At 28.2% G+C, this 24,065-nt stretch overlaps 1 protein-coding gene across 7 annotated transcripts; it reads right to left on the minus strand.

Annotated features, from left to right (window-relative positions):
* Window positions 1–766: 766 nt before the first annotated feature.
* On the minus strand, window positions 767–23,924 carry cyc (cycle). Of its 7 annotated transcripts, none has more exons than XM_016807679.2 (16): window positions 23,658–23,924; window positions 12,301–12,342; window positions 11,334–11,426; window positions 11,148–11,258; window positions 9,974–10,039; window positions 9,218–9,455; window positions 7,366–7,458; window positions 7,185–7,302; window positions 6,972–7,121; window positions 6,506–6,788; window positions 6,301–6,439; window positions 6,110–6,228; window positions 5,782–6,046; window positions 3,429–3,594; window positions 3,180–3,363; window positions 767–1,223 (listed from the first exon to the last, which is right to left on the minus strand). In XM_016807679.2, the coding sequence occupies exons 2-15, from the start codon at window positions 12,327–12,329 to the stop codon at window positions 3,194–3,196; spliced, it is 2,040 nt and encodes a 679-aa protein (XP_016663168.1). In that variant the 5' UTR covers window positions 12,330–12,342; window positions 23,658–23,924; the 3' UTR covers window positions 767–1,223; window positions 3,180–3,193.
* Window positions 23,925–24,065: the final 141 nt, after the last annotated feature.

Here is a 24,065-nt window from a genome sequence, read left to right on the forward strand (position 1 = left end):
TGAAAAACTACTGGGAAATTTAAATTTTGACCCCCTCAATGCACCAACGAGATTCACTTTCTGATCGAACAAGATACTGAAGTTGAAAATCGTAGCATTATTTCGACTACTTATCGTGTACACAGACACAAAAAAAAAAAAAAACACACATCATTGTAAAATCAATACATTCATCGTTCCACTCAGAATCTAAAAAGTATGTCGATCTGCTGTACAGTAGGTTTCAAGTGGGTCACTGTATAATGGATGGTATTAAATTTGAATTCTATGATATAATATCACTGTAGTATAGGTACGAAAAACGATTCTGAGCGGAGACGATTTGTCAGTGTGGATATTTTATATTAAGTTTACACCTATTGTTATTACTTATTATTAATACGGTAGTCGGTAATTTGGATTAATATTATAAAATTACAATTTACAACAAACTAACTAAAATCGTTATTCTTGGTTATTTAATATGTACATTCGTCTAAATTTGAACATAAAATAACTATAAAAAAAAAGTGTTTTTACATTTTTATATATACAGAATAACCTATTGTGTTTGACATTTTTAATCCTTAGCTATAAAAGTTTATCATTTTAAAATTTAAAACTTGATAAATGTTGTCAAAAATCGAACTTTAAATGCTTATAAAAAAAATTATGACTATATATTTTTTTAATATTTTTTAACTACTATTGTCAAAAAAAACACACATCGTTGTAAAATCAATACATTCATCGCTCCACTAAAAATCTAAAATAAATGAATAAAACATATAAAAAGGAAAATTTAATTAAAATAATATCTTGGATGAGTATTAACAATTATACTACAGTCAATTGATAAATTTAAATGATCCAACAAATAAAACATTTGAATAAAATAAAATTACAAAAAAAACATAAACACACGTTTACAATTTACAAATCTAATAAAAGATAATAATAAAAACATAAATCAATAAGTAGGTAATGTGTATAAACGTTCTCTTGTACTTATTTTATAATTTCGAGTTCCTAGATTTTTACTAACTCCTGTATGTATTATTAACAGAAAGATAACATAGGTCTTAATATAATATACAATTAGCTAAAAACAAATCTTCTAAGTTACTTTTCTCAAAATCGATTTTTATACAATGTAAATAATTAACATAGATAGCTAATTATTGAATAATATGAAAAAATAATACTACATTCAGCTGCACGAAAAACTAATCAATTGATTGAATCTGCACAAAAAAATTTAAAATATTATTCAGTAAAATATTTATAAAATAACGATAAAAACTATTTTCTCTTTAAACACTCAATAATGAATATATTAAATATATTGTGTCCATCAAAAGACACATGAAACGTTGATTTAATCAATCATTCTTGACGGTATACCATTTTGTAAAATAGTTTATAATTTATTATTAATTATTCGTCAGACATTACTTAAATTATAAAACTGAAAAATACTTGAAATTATTTACTAAAGTACTTATTAAATAAACTAAAATCACTCTCGTCAGCTAGGTACAAGGTACTTTAAATTATAATTTAAAGATTTTTATTTTAAAGTAAATTATTAAATAAATATAAATAATACATACATCGTTTTTATAAATAAAAATATTCTCTTCTTCTTTTTATTACTATCCTCCTTCTTCTCCGCCCTTTTCTCGCAACAATATTGGATCGGTCATCCTTGGATTACACCTCCACAGGGCTCTGTTCCCAACCACTCTTTTACAAACACCAGCTATTTGCATATCTTTCTCTATTTTGTTTGTCCACTTCTTCTTCGGTCTTTTCCTCTTTCATTCTACATTTCCACCGCCACTCGCATTGCCTCTAAGTCACATTTTCCCATAATGTAATCAAACTATATCTACCATATTTTGTTTATAATTGATATCACTCCTACCCTTAATAAATAGTTACCTCACAAACTGTATTTTATAAAATTTACATGTTGATCTCAGTGGCATCCTCTGTTGTCACACAAAATATCTGACACTTCTCTCCACTTCATCCATCCACATCTAATTCAGACTAAATTTATATTTTCCTCCGTGTTCTTCCATTGCTTGTTCCAACTTTTCTCTTGTTCTTTATCCTTCCGGTACACCACCACTCTATGACATCTATGCATGTTAATACATTTTTTCCTGAAATTATTTTGCAATATTAATTGCACCTATTTAATTCTATCGTCTTCACATAAAACAATTAATTTGAGACAAAAATCATTCTACATATGAAGCTTATACACCTACTTCATTTAACAATACTTATTCTTCATAATTAATTTTAGAAAAATTATTACTCAATCACTTTCCCTCGTAACCTCTTTCTTTTCATCTACATGTACACTAACTACTCACTCCATTCGTCATACTAGTCTTACCCGAGTATATTATCTTATACAACTCCCCAATTTCCTTTGATTTCTCTTCCTTCTACTTAGTTTTCTGCACATAACGATAATATTCACCATTCTTCTATCCAATAATATAACATATACTAACATAATTTATATAAAGTTAAAGCCCCCTTAAAAATGATAAAATAAGCAATATCATACTTAAGTATAGATTTCATATTGTGTATTGATAATTTTTTTTATTATTATTCAGTACCTACCTATAAAAAAATACTATTTACTATAGGTACCTATTGATTTATTAAATGTGAACACTATGTGATATTCTTTTTTTTAAGATAACATGCCGGGATTACCGACCAATACCCAATCTCACAATATACAATTTCAAACAATATTACATTTTAATTGTGTTTATATAATTATTGTACATTTGTGATTTGTATTCTATCAATACAATAAATATTATATAGGGGAAACCTATGTAAGATGTAAAATGTAAATTGGGACAATTCCATTTTGTCCACACTTGTATTTTGTAATATAAATACTTTTCTGGTATTTTTAACTCAAATTCTCCTCATTAAATATTCTTTCTACTCTATTTTAAACACATTCAACAAAAAGTGTTATAAATTAATAAAATAAAATAAAATATATTGTTGTTTTCTTTCTTAAAAAATAGATTTTTAATTTTACAGGCTAATTAATTAATAATTAGTCATTATTTCGCTATTGACTCGACTAATTTTAATCAACTCAACATTTATTTTAAACATTATTATTATTAATTATAAATAGTATGGATCGTTACCATTATTATACGCGTTACGGCAGAGGCCATGGTAACCCGGAAAAATCAACAGGTCCACCTAGTCCGGCGTCGGCTTCCAAGAGACTCATAATGACAGCCATAGCGGCTTCGTCGTTAGTTCCTAAATTAGATAACTGTTGTGGGGACGATGTCATTATTTCACCGAGCATGGTCTCCGAGTCATCTGGAATTAAAAGTATGTGGATTTTACTAAAATTCGAAAGTGGAGTGCGGTTGAAGTTTGAATACTATTGGTATTGGTCGAGTTCAACAGATTCACGCTGTCCTGGATCGCGGTGTACGATGAATCTGTATTGCCACTGCCACCGTCGCCACCACTACTCGACAACGTGCCTGGTTCGTTGAGCATCGCCAGCGGTGAACTCAGGAACTGTAAACTGTCATTTTTGGACTCCTGGAAACAGTGGACACTTATAAAAATGTTATAATTAATAGAAAAACTCTCTCACATACGACATACTACGCTTAAGTGCCTAACTTTTACTGAACGAGTTTTTATTATTTTCTACATTTTGTTCCTTCTGAAATTTCAAGTCTGAAATACGCCGTCTGGCTACTGGCTTGTTTAAATTGTAATAATTAGAATAATCCCGTTGGTAGCAATATGCTTAAAATGCCAATTATTTAACATTAACCAATTATATATAACATCGGTGTTTCCGAGTATTTTATAAATTACAACAAAAAATAAATAGTAAATTTGTGAATATTGAGAGTAACTATTATTTGTTTAATGTATTCAATATATTTTAGTGTGAATCAGTGACGTAGACATGATTTCTTAAAGGGGGGATCAAAAAAAGAAAATTACATAACTAAATGGAGGGGAAAATTGGAAAATCCACTACCCACTCAAAACTTTTTATTTAAATAGTAAAATATTTAGCAATAAGGAACAATAAATATAATTTGAATTGATTGAAAATTCATATCAAACACAATATGGAAGATTATCCACTCCAAAGTCCAAAGACGAAAGACCCCCGTCTGACCATTACGTCCTCCCTTGTATATGTCACGGATATGAATATATATTTTAAGCAATATTAAATTATTTCACATGTAATTTAACCCAACCTTTTCATATTAAATATTTGATTATCAATGTAGAATGTAGATTGTAGAACTTATTTATTTATTTGTATAATTTATTTATATAAAATTTAAAAAAGTGGGCAAGTGGATGTCACTTTGCTGTACAGTAGGTTACAAGTGGGTCACTGTATAATGGACGGTATTAAATTTGAATTCAATGATATAATATCATTGTATAAGAAAAACGATTCTGAGCGGAGACGGTATGTCAGTCTAGGTATAAGACATAATATTATATAGTCTATGGTAATAAAAAAAAAATTGACCTATAATAGGTACCTATAATAAATTCCAAATCAATCATATCACAATATCTATTAGGTACTTATAACGCATTATACATCAACAACAAACCGTGATACTATTATAGACATATAATAGTATACTTTAGAAGTTTCAAGTATACCCACGAATAATATTATACAATCACAACAAAATAACTAAAACAGTTATTCTAGGTTTTTAATATGTAATTTCGTCCAAACTTGAACTTAAAATGACAATAAAAATAAACTGTGTAAATGTATTTTTTAGATTTTTTGGTAACAGAATTAATTACTTACGTGGAATCTTGTTTTAAATTTTTAATTCTTAGATACAAAAGTTGAACATTTTATAAATTTTTAACTACAAAATAATTTGCACATTTTCGTCATTTTTACGTATTTTGTCAATATTTGAATTTAAATGCTTATAGAACAAAATTGTGCCTATGTATTTTTAATATTTTTCAACTGCTATTGTAACAATATATCAGGAGCCTTGTATTAAATTTTTACACTTTTTGGCCCAACAGATAAGACTATATTGATATTTATAGAAAAAAAAACTAAAAAAATTTAAAACTGACAATATCCATAAAAAGCTCAAAAAGAGTCAAATTATTTTCAAAATTTTATCGTGTATAGAAAATGCTAATATAAACACTCGGTAAAAATTTTATATACCTACGGTCATTTGTTTTAGAGTTGCACTAAAAGCCAAAATCGATTTTATCGAAAACAGATTTTGCGTAAAAATTCCCGTTTTTTTTTTTGTTTTTCACGTCGCTTTTGAAAACCACTGGAAAATTTTTACTTCTGACTCCCCCAAAGTACCAACTAGACTCACTTTCCTATCAGAAAAGATACTGTTGAAGAAAATCCAAGCACTTTTACTTGCCTAAAAGGTTGTATAATGGTACTATAATGTAAATGTATGATTATGTGCGTAATTAGAATTAAGCTGCTGCACAATTTTGAAGTCCTAACTGTTTGTCGTTTGAAGTAAATTAAATTGTAGGTATATCATCTTAAAAGTCTAGTATTGTAAAAAAACAATTTGGTTTTAGCTTAATAACTCAAGAGTAATTCCACAAACCTACAATCACCATAACTTCATATTTAAGTCCCTCCCACAAATATTATTGCATCATTATTTTTGTCGAATACAAATAATTAGGTATAAAAAGGAATAAAACTATTTTTAAGCTTCGATAAATACTCACTTTTTCTATTGTATCCTTTAGAGAGTTTGGAGGAGAACTGTCGGTATCACACATTGCCTTCTTTACATCCAAAGTAGTATCAACAATGTGTCTTCCGATTTTATTTGCTTCTATATGTGAAGTAATCAAATTTTGTATTTCTCTATTACCCAGCTGCTGTTGGCTTTTTGATAATTGCTGGTCTGTAAAACTATCATGGTTATTTTGAGATTGTCCTTGTGAAGAACATTCTGATTTGTTGCTGCTATCGGGTTTGAAATCTGTCCTAAGAAAAAAAAGTCAGCGTTAAATTTAAAAGCAACATTCAATTTATAATAACAGTTGATACCTAGTCAAAATGTTATTAGCAACAATAAATTCTATATCTTTAGTCCAAGGATTTCGAAAACTTTTCCATGAACTCCGTAAGTTTACAAATGTTTTGTTTTTAGCCCGGAATTTATAAATCTATAGTAAATAAATATTATTTTAATTTTTGAAATTCAATACCTTAGGAATTAACTTTTACATGCAAATTACCTCTGTATCTTTTGGCTTACACTCTTGAAGTGTTGCTTTGTGGATATTTACAAGTCTAGCAATATCATCTTGATGAAAGTATTCATACATACTAGTACCTAATAATTCTTGAGGTAAAAACCCAACAATATATGTCACCCTGTAACAGTATCGAGTGCTTAAGCATACAATAAAAGTTGACCATAATTAATTATGAACGGTTTACCTTTGATCGACGGACAGAAATTTTCCATCAATTGTGTGTTTTGAGGTAAAACATGGTGGTTTTACTATGTCCGATAAAAGTGAAGAGGAAGCCAAATTATTAATAATTCTACCAACGGCTACCAGACACGATGTATTTTTTGGAGATCCAGAATCCCCTCCAACACCATTACCATCATTATCTTCGTCTAATCCCAAACTCTTCCCAGATACATCCTCACATTCATTTATCTGTGTCCAGGGTTTTAAGTAACCAGTACACTGGATTACATTATATCGTCTATCTAAAGATATAGACACAATTCTTCAAAAGTATCTTATTAGGTACACTTTGTTAAAAAAAAAACTGGTATTTTCAATAATCAAATCATAATTTTGTTATTAATTCAAACTATGGTACCGATCCTTATTACTATTTTACCTACTATTGAATACACAGTGATGAAATATATAACGTATTTGTATACCTGATTGAGTGTACTTTGATCCTGTAGTCGTGTCTGCTTCTTCTTTTATATCATATACTTTACACTTCATTCGACAAAAGAATGATCTCCTAGCTCCACTACACATTTTTGACAATGTATTCATCATTTCAGCACGGGCAGGTAACATTGCTGTTGCAAAAAAAAATTACCGCCTGTTATACCTATAATATTTATATTAACATTTAAACTTACTATTTGCATTGATATATTTATCTCTAGGGCCAAAGTCTGAACAGGAAAGTTGTTCCTTTACTTTAGCTACATCTTTCGGATGGATATAATCAAAAACATTATTTCCAACCAAGTCTTCCTGTATTATTCAACAATTAATATTAAATTTATATGATATTTTTAAAATTGCATAGGTACTTACTGGCATATAGTTCAGAACCTGAGTCACGGATTTCGATGTATAAAGTATCTTCCCATGATCACAACTTACAGCGAGAACAAAACCTTCAGCGGCCTGAAATATATTGGTATTGAAATGTTTTAACTTAAGTATTAAACTATAAGCGGTACGGTACGGTCGTCACTCTACCCACATTGTACGAATTTAGCATAATCGTGTGATAAATGTGTTGACTTAAGGTTGATGTAAATACTAGACAGAGGCAAATGCCCCAGTCCCCTCCTCAAATGACGCCACTGAGTACCTATAGTTATAACTAACTTATATATTAAACTAATATTTTAAAGTTGGTACCTATAAATAAGACAAATACCTATTTACATTATAACCTATAATTAACTGGTATTATAGCAACTTATAAGGAACCTGGAACCTTGTATAACCTTACCTATACATATAACATATACCTTGTAAATTGTTAAGCTATATGGCCCACAGACAAAATTATTTCATCAATATATATAGAAAAAAATTTCAAATGTCTATAAATAACTCAAAAAGAGAAATAATATTTAAAACATTATACCGTGTATAGTAAAATTAAAATAATATATTTACATTTAGTGATAATTTCAAGTATCTATAGTTATTCGTTTTTGAATAACAACAAAATAAGAAAATCATTCGATTAGAAATCGATAATTAACGCTTAACGGTTGAATGTCCAATGTCGTAAAAATGTGATATAAAAACGATCATAAGAAAATATTGTGACTTCCAGTGAACTTTTTTTTTTGTTAAAGTAGAAAAACTTATGGGGAATCTTGTAAGTATATTACATTTTCAAATCTTAGATAAAAAAATAAACATTTTTATAAATTTCCAACTCAAAATAATTTTAAAAATGTAATTAAAACCGAAAATGTCTTCAGTCTATAAATTGCTCAAAAAGAGTCAAAATATTTTGAAAATTTTATCATGTATGGGAAATGGTCTTATAAACATTTGATGAAAATAAAAAGTATCTACAGTTATTCATTTTTGAGTTGCAACAAAAATAAAATCGATCAAAAACTAAAGAAACCTATAACTTAAAAGACTCCCGTTTTTTTAAAATTTTTTTTTAATTTTTTCCGACGCTTTTGAAAATTACTGGACTTTTTTTACTTGTCCTCGCCTATCTCCCCCACTGAAAAAAAAGTACCAACTAGTTTTACTTTCCTTCCAAAAAAGATGCTGAAGTAGAAAATCAAAGCACTTTTACTGCCCCAAAACGTTATGTACATCTGAGAGAACAAAAACGCATAATTTTAAAATCAATACATTCATCGCTCTTTTCGGAATCTAATAATTGATAAAGCAACAGTTTTGGCTTAATTAAAAAAAAATCCCTTCAAAGATGTAAAATACTATACAAATTTGAAGTTGTTGAAATAATGTTTTCTCGTTAGATAAGGCGTGAGTTGTTGGATCGTGTGGTATCATTATTACGCCGTGCAATACGTCAATACATGTCCCAAATCTCAATGTATCATACTCATTGCTTACAATTTATTGTTCGTCGGAACCCAAGGCTCATTATACAAAGACCGGTTCTTACATTGGTTTCAACTTTCAATAATAATAATATAATTATATTTTCTTTATTACGGAAGTAAATTCCAATTACAGTATTTTTTTTTTTTATATAATCCAATAGTATATATTAATTATGTTTCTTGTACAGGTTTTTTCTTTTAAGCACACATAATAAATATGGAGATAACGGGATTAAAACTAGACTATTTTTAGTAACCACTGGACAAAAATCGTCCCATTTGAATACTTTTGGGGGAAAAACGGTCATCCTAAAACTTCTAATAAATAAACTTACGTGTGTGATTAAAGTTTTCAAATCTTGATCAGATAAAAATGAAGGTTTATAATGACCTTCAGTGTATGAATTAACGTTGCTTCGAATTGTCTTCATATGTTGCACGGCCATCCTGAGTACAGACAGTTTATCTAACTTTCGTGGCATAGTATGACACATTGGTATCATACTAGCTAGCTCGGTAATATACGAGTTCATCTTATCTCTTCTACGTTTCTCAATTTCACTGTGATTATGTCTACAATGAAGAAATATATATGCTAGTTAACTGTTCATTTATAAACTAATGTACTTAAATCATATGCTGTCAATATACATATATAAATTAACATTACCTACTTATTGTATATAAGCTAATCCTAATTTTTTAGCATAAGGGTGAAATGAACATATATTTATTTGTATTTACAGTCTGTAGACTTCACAATACAATACGATATGTGATCACTGAAAAAATTAAAACAAATTGACAAAATATACCGAAAGACAGGAAAGTAGTGAATTTTATAATATGAAAATATTTATATAAAATAATGGTGTAAAAGACGTGATAACTGATAGGTGATCTTTAAATTTCAATGTAATGATGACTGTGCATTTGTGTCACAAAAATATTTAAACAAAATCAAACAAGCACCTATATTTAAAAATGATATAGTCTACCTACTTGAAGATTCTTATTTAAAATGTAATTCGCATAGCTTTATGAAAGAAAAATCCCAGGCATAATATTTTTAAGTGAAATTTACACATTACTTTTTGTTATTGTCATTTCGAACAGACCTTGAATCATCATTGTTGTCATCATCAAAATCGCTACCACTATATAAACATAAAAAAAACGAAAACAAATAACATGGTATCAATAATTTTAAAAAAAAATGTATGAATTAAAATCAAAATTTACTTTACTAAGCTTAAATAGTAGGTGCCTTAGTTCTTAGATTTGTAGAAAAATATAATTAATACACTAATAATGTTCCGATAACCAAAACGTTTGTTTTTAATTTATTTTTTAATTTTTTTTAACATAGTAAGTACTTAGATGTATGTTTACAATTACTAATTATAAATCACATAAGTACTTAAAAATTAAATCTGTTCTTTACATTAATTAAATTTAAAATAAATATAATTGTTTTAAAAATTATTTTAGATTAAATCAAGTTTATATAACCATTTATCAAAAAATTGTACTTCTTTTGTAGGCACAATTTCCAATTAATAGAACAATATTATTAAAAGATTGTATCAATTATTTTATTTTAAATGAACGAATAATAAAATTATTCAATTTGGATTACCTATCTTATTTTAACTGATCTATAATCTAAATTTAATGTATCAATATAATATATTGTAATGCATAACATAAATTAAAAGTTCTTACTTAATAATGATGATATTAATTTAAAACATTAATTTTTATTCAGGTTAATAACAACAATATTATCAAATCAGTAGTTTATATATCACTAACCACAGTAAATGTATACCAATAAGCTCATTGCTCACATAAACAATGTGCCTATGCAAGTAGGTTGGTATAATAAGTATCACTTGTATTTGTAATAAATACAACTATTTTATTTTATATTTAATTTATAAAACTAATTCATGTAACAAAATAAGTATAAATATAACAAATTTACATTTTTTTAAGTTCATGTTTAGTTCAAATACTGGTTTTAGAACATTTAATGAGACAAATCCAATCAATTGAAAATTTAATGACGTTTTTACGATTTTAAATTTTTATAACAATTAAATATTAATGAAATATTGTATAGTTACAGAATAATGGATTAATTTAAGTTTAAAATTATATTTAAAGTTATATACCTACGTTAATACTTACATATAAACATTGAAAAATCATTTTGTCTTTTAAGATGGTGAATATTTATATAGCTACATTATCAGTACTTACTGTGTAGATGCTTTCCTTTTGTTTTTGTAATGTTCATCTCCACTCAAATCCATACTTAGGTCAGCAGTAGAGGAAGCCAGTCGGGTACTGTTTTGTATGTTGTATGAACTTCTAAAAATGTTGTATTATTTTTCTTTTTAAATTATTTACAAAACATTGATTTTTTAGTGATATTCAACTACTTACTCCTTAACATTTTCAGATACAGGTTGTAAATCATAATAAACAAGCTGTTCCATGGGACTGTCATGACTCAGGTTATCGAAATTCATTAAATCACTATGATCGTTTAACAGATTATTACAATAAGAAGCAAAATCCGAATTTCTAGCCATTATATGACTAGTTAAATTTTGTCAGAAGCTAAGGTTTTACGAAATAAGTGCAACGTACAACTGACACTTGTAAGTATCAGATCCAATAGTCCTAAAGAATCTCTTATGCGAGATATTCTAGGGGGTGGTTTTGCGCGACGTGATCGAGCCTTACCATTGGCTGACGACAAGTGTTTACGTCATTTGTTAGAACGATTTCAATTGTACATATATATATACACCAGAAACCAATGAAGGAAAAAATATTAGGAACCATTTGAATAATGTTGAAGATTGTAATCTATGCGATGCATTAAAACAGTCACTCTATAATATTTTATAAGGTCTATTATAGTAAGGCATATTACAATCATTATGATAAACTTGTGAATAATTATTGTTGTGTATTTCATAACTCCAATGTTTTATTTTATTTATACTTTGGAATTTTTAAATTCCTTAAAATACTTATTGATAACAATAATTATGAAAATATGATTTTTCCAAAATATATTTTTATCTAACTTTCAAATTAAGGATTAATTTATATTTATAAATGTTTGAACATTTTTATATAAAAAATTATTAGTGTACATTGTTTATAAATGCATAATATTATTATAAGTACATATTTTAAATAATACAATTAGGATTCGTAAAAATGTGGGTAAATTGAAAAATATATCAAATACAAATAAAATAAATATTAGAAATGGTTCTTAATAGAAATAAAGCACTTGAATAAAACTTTATTTTTATGTTTACAATCTACCTATCTATACAAGGATGTAATATTACATAACTCAATATTATATTTATGTTTAAACAATTGATCGTACCGTGAATAATGTCTTTTTCTCGGCTTCATTTTAGATCCTTTCCTGAAATATTATACAAAATTAATATTATTTATTTGTTATTATTTCATGTAAATGATACATTGATACTTGAAATTGAGGTAACACCTTTATAAGTTTTTGTAAAATTGGAATATTAAATCCGTTTTTAACTTGCCCTAGAGGAAATTAATAATGTCCACCCTTTTTGTCTGAACCAGAGATTGCTGCCCTTCTATTGTTACGCACACGGAGGGAAAAATACAAAACCTTAACAGTATACGTCACTGACATTATATTTGTTTTTAAATATTCAGACGTAACGGATATCTACTAAACCAAATAATTAGAATGTACAGCGGGAGGTATAACTGTCAAATGCATCCTGATAACATGTTTTCTTACATATAATTATAAAAAATGTATTACTATACTATTAAATAAATAATCGACGATCTCTACACATACAATTTTATAGATATTTATTCTCTAATTAGTATATTATTGAATATTGACCCTTCACAAATTATAATATATTATATTAAATATAACAGCACATATTAAATTAGTAAATTCAATTGAAAAAGAAAGTATTTCTTATAAAATATTAATTCATCATTAGTAGAACCGCTCAACTACAGTAATTTTATTATTTATTTAATACAATAATATGCAACAATTACTAAATTGATGCATATAAATTATTACTATCATACCTATTGACTATTATTAGAGATGTAAGTATTGAAACAATGAAGAACTACCTAACCTAACCTACTATGTAAAACATAAAAAAATTTTAAATTTTCATATTTTATATTTTTATACGAAAGTAATTTTAATCCCGATCATCAACTGTCTCTAAGCTATTTAATAATTGCATTATAATTATTACAATATTGTTTTTATGTGTATTTGTAGTATTATCTGGAACTATTACTACTTAAATTTTGCAATCCATTACTGAACTACCTGTTGACTGTTATGATCATCAATACATGCTAATTTAGGTACTCATATAACTATACGTCCATACAATATTACTCCACTAACTACCTGTCTATACTTTAAAACGTGAACAGTTATTTGAATACTGATTAAAAATATGAATATCTGTACATTATGCTTATGTAGCACGCACTATCCTGAGGCATATAGTTAATAGTATATACGTTATTTATCCAGGTATGTTTTAGATATACTGATCGCAGGTATATAAAATAAATGTTACTCAAAACAAAAACGAACGGGATTCGTAGGTAAATAACAATTCGTTGAAAATCGTATGTGATTTCTGGTAAGATAATATGACATATATTTAGACATAATAACAAATATAATAATATGATAATAGGTACGATATTATGGGCCTGTACAGTTTAATATACCTATTAATACAACATCGATCAGGACGATAATAGAAAATATTAATATTATGCAATCACCACCCAGGCTCGGATTGGTCCTGCAAACTACCTAGTACCGGGAAAATATCGGTGGGCTGAACAAAATCTATACAAAAACGTAATTATGTAATGATATGGATTATAACTACATTATGTAAGTAGCTAAATATAAATACAAGCTACATCACGAAATATTTGTACACACATACGCCATACACACAAATTTAGAACGAAAACCGAGAGAGAAATATAAATTATAATACAATTTATAAATAGTTAGGTTAGATACATTTAAATTTTAAATATGTAATAAGTTTTGCCAAATCTGTAATCCATTTTCTAGATTTAGTAAAAAAAATGGTTGTTATTTTGTTCAGCAAAGTGATCAGTGGAAAATAATTAGATCATAAATCTTTTTGCTATCTGCTTTGTCATAAATTTGAATTTAATCAATATACCTAATATTGATACATTTGATTTATTTTTCTTATTATTGAACGATCAAGTTAAATTTTGAGGTCAATATAATCTCACGTATCCGTTTTATATACATAATTTGTAACTTATAAGTCATAACATCATATTACACGATTACAGTGCTTATAAGCACGTTAATAGTTCCGTGAGAGTGGGATATTTTTTAATTAACTAACTGATTAATCGTACATGTCAATGGCCATGTCAAGAAAACTTTTTTTTAAACATTTCGTGGGAGGGTTAATACGGGGGATTGTGATAGGGTGGGGGGCTCACCAAAAAAACCCACCTTGTGTACGTTCTCTGCATAGCTGCATATAATAATTTGTTACTCGTCCCTTTAACATAGTATAATATAAATATATGTGTATTTATCAATATATATATTATATTTTATGTAAATATTGGCGTAAGTACCTACTCGTAGTTAGACAGAAACGGGTAAAGCGTTTAGCACATAAAACAGGTGTGACAGTGTATGTACTGTTTTTTTGTGTGTTAAACGCCATCCCACTTCCCATCTTGGACGAATTAATAATATAACCTGAGTCCTACACCACACTCGTATAGTTTATATTATTATTTATCATATTATGCAAAACGTTCACGAATATGCGGGTAATAGATGTTATTAGGTGTTAACACGCACAACAAATAACAATAAAAGTGTAATATAATACATTAATGGCAACGAAAAAGCCGATCAAAAAGCTATTCACATATTATATGGACAAAAAGAAACAAATACATCAAGTCCTAAATCTTAAATGGAAAAAGCATTGAAAAAACCAAAAAAACAAAACCATGTTCAATAAAAATCAGCATTCAAATACAGTAAAACCCAGCTCTAAAAAGAAAGACGAAACTATTATAAATAGGGCACAATTTCACAACACACTAAAATGATACACCCATAATGGCCATATGTTATTCTGTGGATTGTGGAGTTGATTTTACGATTAATCATATAATAACAGAATGTGGAAAATATGACTATATGGTTATAAGAATCAAACACCGCACACCTGATACCACAGTCCACAATAGGGGAAGCAGCACTACAACCAGATCTAGTCTGATCTACATACTATCAATTATAATATAAACAATAAACAACATCAAACAAAATTACACAACTTAATTTAAAATAAGCATTAATTGTAAATAATAGAATATAGGTAATGTATTAATTTCATAAGTTTTGACACCATTGATATATTATTGTTCCAAAATAGGTAACGAACATTGTTATTAATTTTTCTTGTAAAAGAAACCTTTGAAACCTGAAATTGTTAAAATATAATATTACATGATACCTCGGTCCACAAGTTAACCATGTTAATATAACAAGAACCAGGCCCATTACCATTTTTGAAACTATGACTAACGTTTTGTTTTATATGAAACTTTCAAAAATGTCAGGTCACGGCTGTTTAAGTGATTCAGTATCTCAACTTCAAATAAATAAACTGCATAAGAAAATTATAATACAATACTTATAATAGTATTACTTTTATTAATTATTTTTATTTTGTATTAATATATTCAACTTAAGGGGTTCTGAGGATTTTGATGGGCTCCCCCCAAAAAAAACCCTTGGGCCTTGGCCCATTGGCCCTACCTGAATAGTCATCGGGAACCCGAAATAGAGCTCAAGTTAAAAGTTAAAACGTTAATATTGATATTATTTATGACTACCCAATCGATAAAATATCTGTGTGGCCTACTCTTATGATTGTGTGTATATTACATGCGAATAAATGATGCGCTACTCACCAATTAATAATTATATAAGTATATTATATATTATATACAACGACAATAATAGGTATATACGTCCGTTATCGGCTTCTGCGGCGACGTATCGAGCAACGCGAGAAAAACGTTAGCGGGACAGCGGCTGTCAGAAATCGTATTTATGTTTTAATATTTTAATATTTTGTTCTATACCAAAACTTAAGAGATATATTATAATACAATATTATAACACCTAATAAACGGTAAACGATCACGTTTCTGCCGGCCTGGCATACTTATTATAATAATATTATCGTTTCGCGTGGCGCGTACACACAATCGGCCTATGCACACACAAAACATTATAGATACACACTCGAATATTGTGTATGACGACGAGAAGTCTTCTCCAAACACTCGCTCACTTATCTAAATCATATTTTTTCGTCCGAACGCCGTGTACCGCTGTCGTCGACTTGCTCATCACAATAACACATTAATATAATATTACATTATTAATGGGTTTGTATCATATACATATATATAAACTATGTACTGTTATCGGAGAGTAATAATTATTATACCGACGATCAGCCTTATCGAGTTTATTCAAATTCGTGTTTTTATTGTGCATACATATTATATTAATATTTAATACACATTATAAGATGTGTATAATAATGAATAATAATAACGCGCAAGAGTTTCTAATAACTAATAAACAACTTGATAAATAATGATTCTCCTGTGTTAACGGCATAGATAACAATTGAATAACTTAATAAGTAATAACATCATAATTAGGTACGATACATCGATATTATAATTAAAATTAAGTACCTAGGTCCTAAGTATACTATATTAGGTATAGGTCTATCTTTTGTGATACCTATCTATTGTAGTGCATTACCACTATATATTTTTTTTTACATAGGTATATATTAGAGAATATACAATACGAGAAAGTAGGTATGTAAGTTTTATTTTTACAATAATATTAGGTGTGTAATGTAGAGATGTACCTATACAAAAAAATCGCTCGAAAGGTTGGAGTTGAAGAAGCTACCTAATGGTAACACTTTTTGAAGAACGGGGACTACATTATTATATAAATATAAATATTCTACAACACGGTGTAGCCGTGTAGGCACGACTAACCAAGCAGTATAAGTGTATAATATAGTAAATAGTAATATATGTACCATATACATAGGTAGACTCCAATACCGTACGCAAGTAACCGTATTATATTTGTTTTACGGAACTTAAAGCGGCCGAATAAGTTTTTAAATGATATTCGTTGTAACTTATAAGTATAGTATATTATATGATATTGCATTATGAAGATGTGTGCTGAGTACCTACCCGACGAGGGACCTTTAAGTACTCAGTGAAACTCCACAAATGTTCTCAAAAACTAAAATGTTTTCTAAAAATTAAAAAGCAGGTAAGTGGATGTCGTTCTGCTGTACAGTAGATTACAAGTGGGTCATTGTATAATGGTTGTATTACATTTGAATTCAATGATATAATATCATTGTATAAGAAAAACGATTCTGAGCGGAGACGGTTTGTCAGTCTGGATATTTTATATTGTTATTATTTATTTTATCATGTAGGTGATCAAGTTGAACTAATATTAAAATATTACAATTTTTTATTCGTTTCTATGGTGATAGACAAAGCGTTAGAAATTAAAATCCCATTTTTAGCTTTTTTTCGTAATTTTTCGGTGGTTTTTCCAGTGGCATTAAATAACTATTGAGAAAATCGAAAAATGACCTCTCTAAAGTACCATCTTGATCCAATTTGCTAAAAAATAAGGTACTATATGTTGAAATCGAAACACTCCTTCTGGAAGAAATTTTGTATACAGGATATAAAAAGAAAAAGAAAAAAAAATAAACACCATTGTAAAAACAATAGCACCCTCGCTCCGCTCAGAATCTAAAATAAATACTATTTTATATAGAATAAAGTTAGGTAATAAAACTAAAATGTATGCAAATTAAACTATATAGGGTACTATTACTATAGTTTATAAGTTAAGATAAAATACAATATTAATACTTCATCGTCGTCTTATTTATTTGTATTGTTAAAATTTAACTTTATGTATATTTACAATAATATTACTTCAACAACTGTAGTACCTAAAATAAAATCATATTTTATAGATAAAAAAAAATTGGAAATTAGGGACTAAATAGTAGTAAATATTCAAATAATTGCATTAGTCAAATTTTCGTTTCCAATTTTTTTAACCTGATAGTTTTTAATGTTTTCGGTTTATTTAATACATTTATAACTAGGGCTAGGATTTTGTAGCATTTACATTTTCTTTCATAGTTCTACAGGACATAGCTAATCAAAAACAAAATTCGATTCATTCATCACAGAATTCAAATATGCAATTTTGATTTTGCTTTTTTTGCATTTTCTAATGATATTCGTAAATAAATGCTTTTTTGGTACTTTTTTGTCAGTTTATTAGCTTTTTAATTAATTTTTGTTAATTATACGCATATTTAACATTTTTAGTACATTTATATACATATTTATCTAAATTATTATTTATTAATTTATTTTAATTGTATTATTATATATACTTATTTCGTGATTTCGTAGTGAAATATTATCGCTTTATCGAAAAATATTTCTGAAAATAGATTCTTAGATTTTGTCAAAGTGATTACCGAGTGGGAGTAGTGGTTACGTAATACGTTAACATTTATCGACATTTAATAAAACGGTTTTTAATTTATTTTTTTCAATATTTATAAATTGTGCTTAGTTGTTCTAAGAATTACTTAGTGTGAACATATAAAAATGTGTTTAATAAATTGTTTTTTGATATTAAAAATATTTTTCAGCTAAACTTAAAAATATTCAAGTCTTTTTTAGTTGCATTTTCTTGGTTAAAATGCTTTTTTTTGTAGCATTATTGGCAATTTTTTAATTCCTTTAATTGTAGGTTTTTAGTCCTTTATTTTCCTAGCCCTATTTATAACCTATACAGAAATATTAAAAAGTAATATTATGGGAAAATAAAAATAAAATTAACTTAATAGCTTTGTAGAATATGTTAAACGAAAAGAAGGATTCTCTGTGGGACATTAGTAACTCAGAAAAATTTGCCTCGAAGAATGAAGCTATAGCCTATTGAATATGGGTATAGGATAAAATAATTGTAAATTGATTATACATCTTGTATAGTTAATAGTTATATATAATAGGTACAAGGTACATAATCATTATTCATTAATCTATATAATATATTCATTAGTATACGTATTATATTTTATATTATATGTAGAGAACTATATAACATACATTTATATATTATAAATAATATTATATTATAGTAACTATATATTTGAATAACAATATTAGGTAATAGGTATATAAATATTTTAATAAAAATAAGTACCCCCTCCTCCATAACAAAATCTAAGTACGCCACTGTAGGTATAGTATATATAGTTACGTCTTTCCATTGATTATAAATATTAGTACCTATATAGTAAATTATCTCACGTATAATAAATATATAATAATATATAGGTACAGGCCCCACGCTGATCTATAAACCTACATGGGTAAATAATTATCGTTATTATTAAGACGATATTTTTTACGTTCAAACGTTATTACTTATTACTACTTATTACGTTAATTATGCTCCCGAAGTTCAAAGTTCACGCGATTATCTGGAGGCAATAAATCACCGTATTTCTCTCGATTGATAAACTTGGATGGCATGCGATGGTCCGTCAACGTGTATCGTGATTCGTGAACTCGTGTGCATGTATTATTATTAAAATAAAATATAACATTAAGTTGCACGATCTCAAATTGTCTTATTAATTATTGTAATACGTTTTCATTTCACCGTTAACACCCGTCCAGGCACGACTTATTTATACGGTCGTCAGTCACTGCGAGCACATATCAAAATATATCATATGCGTAACTCTACTTGAATACTTATCTACACACGTTTACCATAAACATAAAAATATAAAACTTTATGTATGGGATTTCAATGAACTTGCATTTTTTTTCTAGTGAGAGCTATAGTAAGTATTCGATGCTTCGTGTTCGTTATTGCAAAAATCTGTTTCATTATGTCTTATTGAATATAATAATATACCAAATTTTATTTTATAATGGCTTTTTTCATTTTTATATGATTATAAATTATTTTCATATGTAAGTTTAAATTTTGAAAAATTGTTTTACGACTTATAGAATTTCATATGTATTATTTTTTAAAAATATTATAGCTAATACAATATAAAAGCCACCAATTACATTTTTGATTTGTTGTATTACTTTTTTAGATTTCTATTGAGATCGAGAGAATCATTTTAATGTGTTGGTATAGTACCTACAATTAAATTTAATCTAATTGAATTGTTATTATTTTTACTATCAAAAATAATCATGCACACCATAATATAACGATTAGTAATCGACAATCGTTATTCGTTATATTATAATGATTTACACATTGATTAACATTTTAGTACCTAATAAGTAATAACCCATTTACCCATGTGTTAAAATATGTCAAATTTCGATAATCTGCCTAATTGAACTTAGCGATCTCAATTTATTTTCAGTAGTAAACATCATACTCCGGGAGCCTCTACCAATACTTTAAGAGCCGCAAATCACAATTAAAATGCACCATGAACAAAGTGGTCTTACTTTTACATAATATATAGGTAGTATATACTAAACCGTGAAGTGTGCAAGTTGTGCAACAATGGTTTTTAAACTGTAGCACTGGCGGCGCTCGTCGTATTATCATTATTGCCACATATTTTGTTTCCAAATTCAAGCATAGAAATCGCTATTAGTGATAATTAGTAATTACTGTAGTGATAATTCTTTTCTACTTGCTTACAATTAAAACTTATAATGCGACTTGCCTATATACTCAACGTATATAATCATTACTCATGGGCTGTTATTAGCCATGGTCTATTCACTATTGTGTAGGTACGCGATAAAAAAATATAGGAAGGCCCTGTTTTGGGGATAGATCCAAAAGCAGACGATATAATATTTATATAATATACCTATATAATATGATATACAGTATACACACACACGGTGACAAAGAGACGATCCGATGCAAGTCCGCGTGCACATTACTTCCACAATGTTGCATGTGTGTGTGGTATCCGACTGGAGTGTGCAATGTCACGGCACTGCTGTCCGTTTTATATTGGAGGCAACGATGCAACATGCAGCTAAATCCACTGCGTCCGTTATTAATCCGTTATATTAATCGTTATTGTTGTGTAGGTATGTTATACCTATATTGAAAATTGTAATGTGTATAGCCATGGTGCGTTACGTATCGTATGATAATAATTGAGATCGACTGATCGCATCGAAATAATTGGACAGACGGTAGTTGTACATAACACGAGACTTTATATACTATATATTATATTATTATTTATTATTAAATTTTTTCCTAGCATCATTTTGATTTCCTGCATTTTTCCCCTCTTTCTGATCCGTTTTTTTTCCAAGGCAGCACACAATAATTACGGGATTTTTATCGACATAACACTATATATATTTAGTATTTACTATACAGTATACGTCATATAGTGTAGTATATTATATAACAAATAACAATATAACTATTTAAGCGCTGAGTGGCCTGAATATTATAGATATAGCCATCCATATGATATGATATAACTGTGTAGTTACAAGCTACATTAAACAGGATATCTCGCACTGTCTCACTGTGTCTATCCCCGTCGACCGTCGGTAACTTTATTTCTAATAATTTTTTTGAAATATGTACACATTTCTTCCCGACTAAATACGATTTGCCTCCCTAAATTTTATCGTTAGCAAAAATATAGGGTCTAGTACTAGTTGCCCCCCAATGGACAAGTAATAAATTTATAAGTTGGTTTTTAAAATCTTAAAACGATTGAAATATTGTATAAATATTGTATAGGTAAGAATAATTATAATAAAATATTTATAATTTTCATTAAATTACCAAATGTTTTTTTATTGACTACCTACCTAATTATATTGTATTAAATATTATACATTACTGTAAACTTAATTTTTTATAACACGATACATCTTATGACGTATAATATTCATCTATTTAATATTTAATAAGTACTTAATTCAATATGGGAGCCGGGAGGCAACCGGTAAATAATTACGAACTACCCAAGGTAACTAGTGTATACTAACGAGATGACAAGACGTTATTTAAGACCCTGTACACAAATTGACATATATCTAGTAAATAATATAGTTAGATATCACTTTGACGGACTCGAAAGGCAAAAAAAAAGGGAAGCACGCGCGATGGAAACGGCCAACGACCTATGAAACACAGCAGGTATATACTATATTATAGTAATAAGCACCTCGTCGTCGTCGTTCGGTGGTCAGGTGGAAAAATAACGAGCGCTAATTTACCAGTATATAGTATATGCGGACTCATTTCGCGTTTGTCACAGGGAAAAAAACAAAAACAATTACCTTACACTAGGTATATAAATTGTCCCCGTAATGATATAATGATATATAATAATATTGTGAGTATCGTAATTACTAATTATAGCAAACACGTCGGCCGCGAGAAGCCCCTAACACCGCCGCAATACTATTATAACCTGTGATATTAATATTAATTGTGAGAAATTAATTGCAAAAATGGCCGACGCTCTTTATATATATATAAATTTTACATAAGCAGTTACAGATGTATAATAATATAGTGTTACTACTACGACGACGGTTATTGTTCCGACTCATTACTGATTATTAATTAACGTTTAACAAAACAAAGCATTATCGCAAGTGCAACCGCGGCGTGTAACATAATATAGCTGTCAAAGCAATAATAATACACCGTGTAAATATATACACACACTATAGGAGATGAAGAGGGCGGTTAGTATAATATAATATTATATAAAAAAAATTGTTTTTGAATACGATTTGATTCCGATGCTTCGCAAAGGTTTCGTAAAAAAAAAAGAGTTACAAACCCGAAAGCCATCGAAATCGAAATTGTTTATACAATAATATAATATTATTATTATTTATATTTGACCAATAATGGGGTAGGTACTAAGTAGGTAGGTACTTCAGACGAAAATGGCGTATTGTTTTATAACTTATAAATTAAGGGGATTCGATAATCGATACCGTGATTTTCTGTTTTTGTCGAACACACGCGTGACATAGTATTTAGACGTGTTTTTTGCCAAACATACCAATTGATCTAATGAAGCGATAAGAATTCTGAAAACAGATTTGAATTTTTCGTCAAGTCTACTTGAAATCGACTTTCTCACATTTTTGATATTATCCCCCAAATTCCTTAAAATGTCATATTAAAAAAGAGTATTGAAAAATTGTTATACTTCAATTTTCGGAGAAGTTAAAATCAAAAATGTGGGAAAGTCCTAGGGCCCCCCTGGAGCCACCCCTGAAATAGGTAAGCGCCAATCTAATATTATATACTAATAATAAAATTAATATATTTTATACAAGTAGTTATTTAAAAATGTCGATCTTATAAGTTATAATTATAATTATAGTTAAAATATAATATATTATATACATATATACTCGTAAATATAGTTTGAATAAATCGGTTGTGTGATGTAGTAGGTTTCTGGATTAGGTGATACTAAAAATGTACTCAAAATTCGTGAATCGAAAAAGAAAACTCACTGATTACTGCTCGTAAAGAAGTCCTGTTGTCACTCGTATAGAATTCAGTATTCAAAAACGGGTTGTAGCTGAAGTGGTTGATACGCGTGCACTGTGGATGTGATGATTCGATCACGCTGGCTAGATAGTGGTAGGCGGCTTAAATAAAGGGTTCTGCTTTTCCAGGACTATCTTTGTATTGGTCATCACTCATCAGATCCCTTTTTCGGTCACCCGTTCCTTCTGACGGCGTAGACGAAGGCCATAAGCTATTATGAATACTAGTTGGACCCCAGATGCGTGACCACATTAGGTTAATACAGATATTTTACAGAAAATCAATAAATTACTATGTTATTACACTAACCGTCGAGAATTGATAAAATCCTTCTATATTATTTATTTATTATGATTTTATATAACACTCAA

The sequence above is a fragment of the Acyrthosiphon pisum genome, chromosome A1, assembly GCF_005508785.2.
Source record: "Acyrthosiphon pisum isolate AL4f chromosome A1, pea_aphid_22Mar2018_4r6ur, whole genome shotgun sequence".
NCBI lineage: Eukaryota > Metazoa > Arthropoda > Insecta > Hemiptera > Aphididae > Acyrthosiphon > Acyrthosiphon pisum.

Coding starts and splice junctions, on each gene's coding strand:
- cyc (XM_008188833.3), bottom strand. CDS start 11,482: ATGGCTAGAAATTCGGATTTTGCTTCTTATTGTAATAATCTGTTAAAC. Junction 6,789..6,971: donor ATCAAAGTACACTCAATCAG/GTATACAAATAC, acceptor CTATATCTTTAG/ATAGACGATATAATGTAATC. Junction 3,595..5,781: donor TAAAGGATACAATAGAAAAA/GTGAGTATTTAT, acceptor CACTGTTTCCAG/GAGTCCAAAAATGACAGTTT.